The sequence below is a fragment of the Siniperca chuatsi genome, linkage group LG10 (assembly GCF_020085105.1).
Source record: "Siniperca chuatsi isolate FFG_IHB_CAS linkage group LG10, ASM2008510v1, whole genome shotgun sequence".
NCBI classification, from domain to species: Eukaryota; Metazoa; Chordata; class Actinopteri; order Centrarchiformes; family Sinipercidae; genus Siniperca; species Siniperca chuatsi.
In genome coordinates, this window is record NC_058051.1 from 30,758,240 (window position 1) to 30,768,696 (window position 10,457).

General features: G+C 43.0%; 1 protein-coding gene across 1 annotated transcript in view; it reads left to right on the top strand.

Annotated features, from left to right (window-relative positions):
• cacna1fb (calcium channel, voltage-dependent, L type, alpha 1F subunit) overlaps nt 1-8,332 on the top strand; it is a 56,117-nt gene extending 47,785 nt beyond the window's left edge. Inside the window, 15 exon segments of the mRNA XM_044211621.1 lie at nt 399-495; nt 904-1,006; nt 1,302-1,403; nt 1,479-1,609; nt 2,273-2,407; nt 2,511-2,571; nt 3,341-3,563; nt 4,387-4,494; nt 4,633-4,769; nt 5,372-5,484; nt 5,620-5,769; nt 5,772-5,842; nt 7,311-7,366; nt 7,483-7,583; nt 7,666-8,332. Of these exon segments, the coding sequence (XP_044067556.1) occupies nt 399-495; nt 904-1,006; nt 1,302-1,403; nt 1,479-1,609; nt 2,273-2,407; nt 2,511-2,571; nt 3,341-3,563; nt 4,387-4,494; nt 4,633-4,769; nt 5,372-5,484; nt 5,620-5,769; nt 5,772-5,842; nt 7,311-7,366; nt 7,483-7,583; nt 7,666-7,929 (1,852 nt within the window). The 3' untranslated portion in view covers nt 7,930-8,332.
• Nucleotides 8,333-10,457: the final 2,125 nt, after the last annotated feature.

The window sequence follows — 10,457 nt, forward strand, 5'->3', positions numbered from 1 at the left end:
AAACACTTTTGCACACCGCTGTAAGTACATTTACTCAAGTACAATTGTACTTGAGTGTTTCCCAAGTTGCAGCTGGATTAAACAGATGATCAGAAAACACCCGAACCCGAAAACACCTGGACGTCGCAGCTCAGCTCAGTTTGTCTTATTGTATTGCAGTGGTGGAAAGTACATTTACTTAAGTAGAAATCTGAGATACTTGTACTTTACTTCAGTATTTCCATTTTAGAGGGATATATTGTACTTTTTACTCCACTACATTTATCTGACAGCTTTAGTTACTGTTTACTCTTCAGATTAGATCAGTTTATAAAATATGAATTTTTATAGATTAGACTACTCAACTCTCAGCTCTACTAACTACAACATGTCTCATGTTCTCTGTGCTCTTCTCTCAGAGGTCGTATAAAACACCTGGACGTTGTGGCTCTGCTCAGGAGGATTCAGCCTCCTCTGGGTTTTGGGAAACTCTGTCCTCACAGAGTGGCCTGTAAGGTAAATACACTGCACTGTGTACAGTATGTAATGTAGGAACAACCTTATTTAAATCAGAAGTGATTTTTATGTTGATGATGATAATTCATCTCTGAAAGTTCGTGTCGCCCCCACAGGGCTCTGATGTGGTTCCTCTGCTGCTTCTTATTAAAGTCTGTTATTCTTATCAGGCAGCTAGTTTCAGTGTGAAACACATGAAGTGTAAAATAACGTAAAGATCGTTTCTCACACTCAGCGAGCTGCAGACCAGTGTGAGCTTCAGTACAAGTTCTGCAGAGGAGCTGCGTGGCGTGTTTTCATTTGGATGAAAGATGAAAAGTATTTGACAGGTTCAGAGTTTGATGTGTCTGTAGATTAACACAGACTGTAGATTTCGATACAGAAAACGCTCCTGCTCCTCTCTCTCAGCGTCTGGTGGCGATGAACATGCCTCTGAACGCTGACGGGATGGTGACCTTTAACGCCACGCTCTTCGCTCTGGTTCGCACCGCCCTCAAGATCAAGACTGAAGGTATCTGATTGGTCACGTCATCAAGACAGCTGTATGATTACCGAGTTGGTCGTGTGAGGATTAAAACACTGCACATTGACAACACATGTAACACCCTTATCATTAAAAAAGAGTTTAATTACACTAAACGATGATATTTGGCTGATGTGAGGCGTCCATGTTTGTTTGGTTTTCAGACACCATCATAATTACAACTTAGCTGTTTACAACTTGTAATTACGATAACTCCGACATGACATGAACGCAGCATTACCGTGACTTATGTCTGGCCACGCCCACTGTGTGCTGTTGCTAGGTAACCCTGACCAGGAGAACGAGGAGCTGAGGGTGATCATCAAGAAGATCTGGAAGAGAATGAAACCAAAACTACTGGATGAAGTAATACCACCACATGAAGGTACTAATACTACAGCAAATAGTACTAGTACTGCTGCTGGGAATACTACTGACTAACTTGTCTCTGGTCCTGCAGAGGAGGAAGTGACAGTCGGGAAGTTTTATGCAACCTTCCTGATCCAGGATTACTTCAGGAAGTTCAGGAAGAGGAAAGAGAAAGGAGATCTGACCGGAGAGTCTGACGCCACCAACCCGTCTGCTGTCCAGGTCTGCCTATACACACATTCATACATATATATATATGATGTATGTATATATATATATATATATATATATATATATATATATATATATGTATACACAAACACTGACAGGGTGCAGTCTGCAAAATTTGTACTTTTACTTTTGACACTTTCTACAGAATGTTTGCAGTGTGTTGATTTGAATACTCCTTCCACTTCTTCTCATTAGCAATGTTTTATGATGAAAAAGACCATTTTGCCATTAGTTTATTTTATTGATCATGTGACACTACAGTACTGTTTGCTGTTGACTGACAGACTCAATGAGGGATCTTCATTTAAAAGCAGAACATCGTTCTCCCAGAGCTTTCGGATAATGACTTTCATCTTCCTCCCTCCATGAACAGAATGTTTCTGAAGAATCGGTGATGAATCGAGCCTGATCATTAAATGTAGTCTGCGAGGACACAGTCTGTGTATGAAAGTGTGTGTTGAGTATTGATGGTTGGGATTATGTGACAAAAGAGAAAGCGTATGTTCTTCTGACAGTTCGGACCTGAGTGAGTAGACTTAATATCTAAGTTCCAACAGCTTCCACGGGCTTTCTGTGCACTGCTACACTTCCATCTGTGAGACCATCAGAACAGGATCTCAGTAAAATAATGCTAAACAGTCTGTGTGTTTGCAGCTGTGTAAAGCCGGTCTGAAGACCCTGCAGGATCTGGGTCCAGAGATGCGTCTGGCTCTGAACGAGGACATGGTGGAGGATGAGGAGGAGGTCATGATGGAGGACGAAGAGCTGGAGGAGATCGCTGCTTATAAGGTCTTTAACACACTGTAGTAAAAAAAATCCATGAGTTGTCCTTTAAAGTGACGTGTGTGAGGTCAAAGGTCACAGCTCAGACGTGGCTGCTGTGTGTCTGCAGGGTGAAAATGGTTTCGGACCAGAGAAAGATCGACGAGGCTCCATACTGACCACGCCCACAGGTAAACCACTACATTACATCACTTTCTCATGTTACTGTGGTTACATCAGGTTAGCTAAGATTCACATGCTACATTAGATTAGACATTAGCATCTAGTGAAATGTTGGCTGGCAGAGATTTATTTTAATTTGTGGAAAAATTTACGGAAGATAATTTCTGCCAGAAAAAGAAAAAAGAATCGATGAAAAGTTAAAGATGACAAAAAGTCTGTTTGACTTCGCATTAGTTTATTTGAGCTGCAACTATCAATTATTTTCATTGTTGATTAATCTTCATATTATTCTCTAAATGAATCGATTGGTCTGAAAATAGTAAAAACAGTGAAAAAATGCAATTTGCCAGAGCTCAGTTTGTCAGATTCAGTCCAGAGAAATTCAGTTTCCTGTCAAAGAAAAAGAAAAATATTCCCATGTGAGAGGAAGGAGGGTGGGCTGTTTTTTACTTCAGTCAATTAATGCAATCAAAAAAGTTGCAGATTCATTCAGTCAATCAACTAATACTGTCAGCCTTCGTTTTATTTTTAACTTTTCATCTGTTTTCATGAAATCTTTCCAAGTCGGTTTCAGGCTCCTGTGTTTACTGTTAGTCGGACTCTGAGAAGCGTTTGAAATGTAAAATTCAGGTTTATTCAGAAATCTGCAGGAGGCTCGTGCAGTTCGCCCCGATTTACGTTGTATCGCACGAGTCCTCGTTTCCCCGAGTCTCTACAACGGAGGAGGAGAGTGCAAAGTTAGCACGAGTCACAATAACCCCCCCCGTCTGCCTGCAGGTCCCGGTGGTGTTGTCGGGGACGGCGGTGTGTCTAACGGAGGTCTGATCCACCGGGTCGGTTCAATCACCAAGATGCCGATCGGCAGCGAACACGACGAACATCTTCGCCGTGGAGACAACACGAGGTCATCTGTCAATCATCACCATCACCGCCGCCCGTCAGTGAAGAACGGCGTGCTGGACCACGCCCACAAGAGACCGTCATACCACAAACATGGAAGGTGCGCACTCGTACTGCAAATAACACTGCCGTGATCAGTCCCATCGCAGTGACTGAAAGACAGAATCTGAATCTGGAGATTCTTTTTCAACAATAACAGTTTTCTTGAAATTCATCTGTTTTAAGATGATTCTGTTCTTTGAGCTTGTTTAGTTTTAAAATATTTATTTGTTACGACACAAAGTAATTTTTTGTACGGGGTCTTTGTCATTTTGATATTTCTTATGTTTCTAAAACGTAATAAATAGTCATCTATTTTTAACACCAAACTAGAAACTGCTTGTTGTTTCTGGAGCTTTCAGCCACATAAATATATAAAATATATATAAACCCCCTGTTAAGGTGCTGTTTAGATGTTATTGCGTGACCTAAGTATGAAATTTTGGTCACATAATAACAACTAAACCATCTCCATGACAACTGAGCAAACTCCATCTGCTGAGGAAGACCATGAGATGTGGCTGAAAGTAAGTTGGACTTTGTTTTTATCCTTCAGAAGAAACTGATGCTGATAAAACACGAGAGGAACAAACATAAAAGTTTAAAATATCATATTTTAATACCACAGATGAACGTTTGGATTTTCCAAAACTGATTAATGGAAAACTTTCGACCATCATTCCCCCGGGACGCTGTGGCGTCTCTCTGCAGTTCCTCTAACGTCCACCAGATGCTGCTGTGATCAAACTCTGACTGTATTGAAGTGAATGAGAAAACCTCTTCTGAGGATACAGATGATTTATTAAGGAGACATTCAGACGTAACCTCGGGAATGTCCAGGGCCAGTCTGTCTCAGCCAATCACGCTGTCCTCTTGTTCTGCAGGAGGGACTCGAGGGACAGATACTGGAGGAACGGAGACATGGAGGCGTATGGAGAGCAGGGTTACTACAGCAGAGAGGAAGACAACGACAGCATCACCTCCAGAGACAGGTATGCAGACAGACAGGTGGACTGACAGGTGTGCTGACAGACAGGTGGACTGACAGGTATGCAGACAGACAGGTGGACTGACAGGTGTGCTGACAGACAGGTACACAGACAAACGGACCTGTGTGTGTGTCCTTGCAGACATTACCCCGACGAGCCTCCTCTGTACAGAGACCACTACGATGGCCACGCCCCCTACACCAACAGTAGCTACGGTAACGGATACAACGAGGGCAGGAGGACGACCCGGAGACGCCTACTTCCTGCCACGCCCACAGGTCGGAAGACGTCCCATAATCCTCTTTTCTACCTGAAAATTTACTGTGATGTCACAGTTGATTCTGTTTATTACACTATGAGACTAGAGGAGATGAAATGACATAATCAGTCAAAATAACATGAAAGCCCACGATGACATCATGTCATCTCATGTGATGTCATGTCATCAATTAATCAATTAATCTCATTTAATTTAAAGATCTCATCTTGTTTGTTTCACCTGTCATCCTATAAAATCAGCTGACAGCACATGATTGGGTGAAATGACAAAATGAGATCAAATCAGACGAAAGCAGGAGATTATTTAGCATGGTGTCTAATTTGACATGGTGACACTGCTGATGACACTCCACATTAGAGACCAATTAGAGAAGACGACATCACCTGACATCACCTGAGATTCGATGATGTGAGATATTACCTGGATTAGAAGGAAAGGTGAAGTATTACTGTCTCGTCTTTCTTTAGTGGATTCTATCAGCTGCTGCAGTGCCTCACTTCATTTTGATCTAATCTGAATCAAACACACCTGAGCTGTCACTCAGTGTGACATCGTCACTGACAGCTGAGCGGGTGCGTTTGTTTCGTTGTCGTCTGTCAGGTCGGAAGCCATCGTTTAACATCCAGTGTCTGAGGAGGCAGGGCAGCAGCGACGACCTGCCAATCCCCGGGACGTACCACCCGACCTCGCCTCCACGCCGCACACGCACACAGGTAACACACACACACACACACACACAACACACACACACACACACACACACACAGGTAACACACACACACACACACACAGGTAACCCTACCCCTCATCTTCAGTATCTTCAAGTGTAGCCCTCCTTTCCTCAGCAGACCTTCAGCAGTTATGAGTCTCGTCAGTCCTCCGGTCGCCCCTCGGTGGCCTCCTCGGCGGCCTGGGCAAACCCGTGTCCTCGCCGCGGTCGCCTCCTCTACGCTCCTCTCATCCTGGTGGAGGAGGAAGGCAGCCCACCCTGGGGGGAGGAGGAGGAGGAGGAGGAGGAGAGGGGAAGAAGGGAGGAGAAGGAAGAGGTAAGGACACTGGACACAACCTGAGGTGCTTTCATGTCCCAGAGGGCTCAGCGCTAACAGTTTAGCATACTCTTGGCTTCAAGCTAACACTTCACAGCAAGTGATAGTAGGTCTAATGCTGCGTTCACACCATGTTGGTGGAACAGTAAAATCTGCTGTTATTCCAACTTAGGAACGTTCACTTATTATTCCAAGATGGCTGCCCCCAGGGTCAGAAAAGATAAATGGAAATTACATATAAATTAGCTCTTTTTATCATCTCCTGCACCGTAAATGATCTAATATAAGCTGCTATTCAAATGACCACCATAAATAAATAAAGACAGGATAAAAAACATTAAGGGCTGTTTAATCACCTGTACTATAATGTCTCACCTGGTGAATTCAGTATATTGTTCATTTCCACAGAACAAACTCCATCAGAACTATTAGAGTCATGTCATAGTCCCCACCAGTGGTGGAAAGTAACATTTACTCAGGTACTTTATACTTCTACTCCACGACATGTCAGAGACACTACATTTCTCCGACAGCTCTGTGACCTCTCGTATAAAACGCAGTGCCTCTTCGTCATGTTTCAGAACTTTGTTTCTTCTTCTTCCCATTAATCATCTCACGACCCCTCAGATTCATCGCGTTAAAACAATGTAATTGAGTGTTTTGTTGTATTAGTACTTTTACTTAAAGAGTAACTAAATCCCCAAATCTTGACATTTTAGTGCAAAGTATTTGAATTCTACATACTGTGTTATAAACATACATAGCTAACGTCACCAACCGACCGTTTTGCTGCTCTGATTGGTTGTAGGTCTGGGCTGCGTCGAGTCTGCAGGTCCGTCCACCAGGTCCACTCAGATCAAACATGAATCCAGATCCTGTTACTGCGTCACTTATTTCCCGTCTCAAATGTTTTAGAAGCACATTTAGTGTACTGGTTAGCTGTAATTTGAGAAAGTTTGTTGCCAGGTTGGTTGCCCAGGTCTAGCCCTGTCGCTCAGCGCAACGTGCGCCACGTGTCGATACTTTTTTCACGTTCTAGAGGCATTTTTTTTATTTCCAGGGCACTTCAGCCAAAACAGACAGTTTTGTTACTGGTTATATGTAAAGAATCTGATACTTCTTCCACCACTCTGCTCAGAACACTTTCTCTGGTGAACAATAATATGGTTCAATTTCAATTAAACCCACTTTGCTGCTTTTTCTAGCATTGTTAATTTACCATCAATAGAAGTCAACACTTCCTGCTGAGTTTTCAAATTTAAAGCCTACCTAGAGCAGGATAAGGATTATGCCTTTGAGCTGCTGGAAAGCTCTTAATGTGAAACATGTGCAGGAAGTGTTGAGTTTTATTAACTGGAGCTTCACAGCACACGTCACAGGAAGTGTTGAGTTTGTATCAACACCAAATTAAACCAGGGAAACATAAACTTGTTTCAAATAAAGGCCTTTAAATTCACCAGATCTGTTGGTGTCTTTCATCCATCAGGTGTCAGCGTGACGGGTGCAGCACCCAGACCGGCCTGGTACGGTGGCCCCGCAGGGACCTCAGGTAGGAAGGATAAACAAACATACACAAAATAACCTTTGACTTGGTTTTTAAAATGCTTGTTACTTTACTTGACTTTATCGTGTATCTGAAGGTGTCATGTGACTGTTGTGTTGTAGCTCCTCCTCCGTACAGAGCGTACACCACCCTCAGAGTTCCCTCGCAGCTTGGCGCTCAGCTCACCGAGAAACGCGGATCAGCCGACAGTCTGGTGGAGGCGGTGAGGAAACGTTGATTGATTACTGATATTGATCAGTGACTGTCGGACTACAGCCACTGACCCTTTGTTCTTCTCTCTGCAGGTTTTGATCTCGGAGGGTCTCGGTCTTTACGCTCGGGATCCGAAGTTCGTGGCGTTTGCGAAGCGGGAGATCGCCGACGCGTGTCACATGACGGTGGATGAGATGGAGTCGGCTGCCAGCGACCTGCTGGGCACGGGGAGCCATGGTATCCTTGGCAACGCCACCGCCGACCCCGCCGCGCTCTACAGTGACGAGGAGCCAATCAGGATGGGCCGCGACGAGGACGAGCTGGCAGACGAGATGACCTGTGTGACATCATTCTGACGGACTGACGCTCTGGACCAATTAGGGATAAGACTGAGATTGGCATCAGTGATTGACAGGACATTTGACCAATCAGGCGCAAGACATAGAGGAAGGTGGGGTTTAACCAAGTAACATTGACTGATTTTTGACTGATGGGAATATAAAGGTTAACGGTCATCATGGAGGTAAATTTAGTCGTTTTAAGGACAGATTTTAGATGAGAGAGGAAGGTAGGAAAGGAAGCAAAGATGGCAGAAACCGTAAAAGAAAGGAGTGCAGAATGTTGGGTTGAAGAAAGGACAAAGAAGAAAAAATGGAAGAAGTGAGAAAACAATTGAGCGACAAAGGATAAAAAAATTTAAGGAAAGAGGTTCAGGAGGAAAGGAAGGAAGAAGATAATAGGTTGAAAGACAAAGGATAACATTTTAATGGGAAATGTTCAGAAGAAGGAAAGAGTAAAGGGAGGATGGTGGTTGGAAAAACGACAAAAACATGGAGTAAGAAAAGAAAAGAACTCTGAAAAAATGATGGAAGATGGCCGCCAGTAGAGTGTGACTCAGCGCTGTTGTGTCATCATGGTGACGTGTCTCATCAGCTGTTACCGTCGTGGATGCCACAGAATCACACTTTACCCACAATGCATTGATGACAGTTTTACAGGTTGTGTTGTCATTTTATAATTCTGACAGGAAACAGTTCGGGCCTCATTTCCACTTGTCTCACAATTAAACCAGCTAAACAAAGATTAGCATTGTGCTGTAACTAGTTAGCTTAAGATGCAAACTGTGTCCTCTGCCTCAAAATATAGCACTTTGCAGCGAGCTAGCTAAACACTAAATTAAACGGTCATTCACACAGCAGTGTTTGCATGTGTTGTGGCATTTTCTCATATACACTGTCATGATTTGATTAATGGTAGCAGTAGCTTGGCATCTTGCCTAACTACATCAAAAGTGAAAAGATACACCTACACTAACAACTTTAAAGCTGTCTGACACTAATGAAGACAGCCTAGCTGTAGCGAGTATTAGCCAGCTACATTACTGTTACAATTTGTCTCTACTACAAACCTGTTTTTTACAACGTTACAGTTGCAAAACTTCAGAACAATAATGATAAGAGAAATATGACAAAACATGGAAACAATTTATAGTGACAAACAAGTTTGCATGTCAAAGTCGACCAAAGTTGGACTCCACAAGTAAAATACAAACAAGAACAAAAATCTTGAAAGAAAACTTACTGTAAATGTGTCCATTTACTGTTTTAAGTCAGTTAACAGCGCGGATAAATGAACCTTCTTCCTAAATGCACAGAGGTGTTCAGTGTGATTCTGTCAGCTGCATTCAGATGTGGTTTAGAGTTTTTATATCTGATGTATTTTAATGCTGTTAAACAACGTGTTGAACTTCCTGCTCTGTGGCTCGTCGAGCAGTGTGGAGGATTATATTTCTCATATTTTCCATCCATCCATTTTCCTTGGTCCCGTTAGGGGTCGCGGGTGACTGGAGCCTATCCCAGTGACTTTGGGCCTTAGGCAGGGTACACCCTGGACAGTGGCCAACTCGTCGCAGGGCTAACACAGACACAGACAAGGACAGACAACCATTCACTCTCACATTCATTCAATACGGGCAATTTTAGAGTTATCAATTAACCTACACATGCATGTCTTTGGACGGTGGGAGGAAGCCGGAGAACCCGGAGAGAACCCACGGTAACACGGGGAGGACATGCAGACTCCACCCAGAGAGATTGTGTGATGTTGGTCTGGTCCGGGAATCGATCCCACGAACCCACGATCTCCTTATTGGGAGGCAGGAGCTTTAACCGCTCTGCCACCGTGCACCCTTTCTCATATTTTATTAATGTGTATTTTTATTCTCATAAATGAAGTTGTTGTTTTTTATAGGACAGGAGAAACTGAGTGTTTGTTCAGTGTGTTCAGCGTTTCTTTTTTTAAATGTTTGATATTTTTTATTATGACAGAACTGTATTTTTTTTGCTTGTTTGTTTACTTCTCGACAGTCTGCCTGTGTTTATGTCTTGTCTGAATTTTTTTGTTTCCGTCATCTTTTAGTTTTTCTTTCCAACCGCTTGGACAGTTTCCCAGCAGTAAAGGGCTTTTCAATTCCACGCCTGGATTCCCCCAAAAATCCTCCTCAGACGTTGAGAACTGCCACGTTCAGCTGAGAAACAGCTCTGTCTGAACCCTTGTTTACCTCAAATAAAGACTGGAAAAACAAGCTGCTATTTCACTCAATTTCTTTCAAACCAGTGATTTTTCTTTGTTGTTCAGTCTTTAAAACGTCTTTCAAATATAGTTTCATTAATAAAAAGAAGGCTCTGTTATTTTCTAAAACAGCCACTGAAAGTGACTGTTCGCTAAGCCCACCCCCTTTACTGAAATGACAACTGCTGCTAGGAGAATTTCTCAGCTGTAGCTAGCTAGCACAGAGAGCCGAAGTGAAATATGAACTTCCAGGTTATGCTCCAAAAGTAGAAAAATCTCATTCAAAATCCAACTTAAATTCATACATAAATGC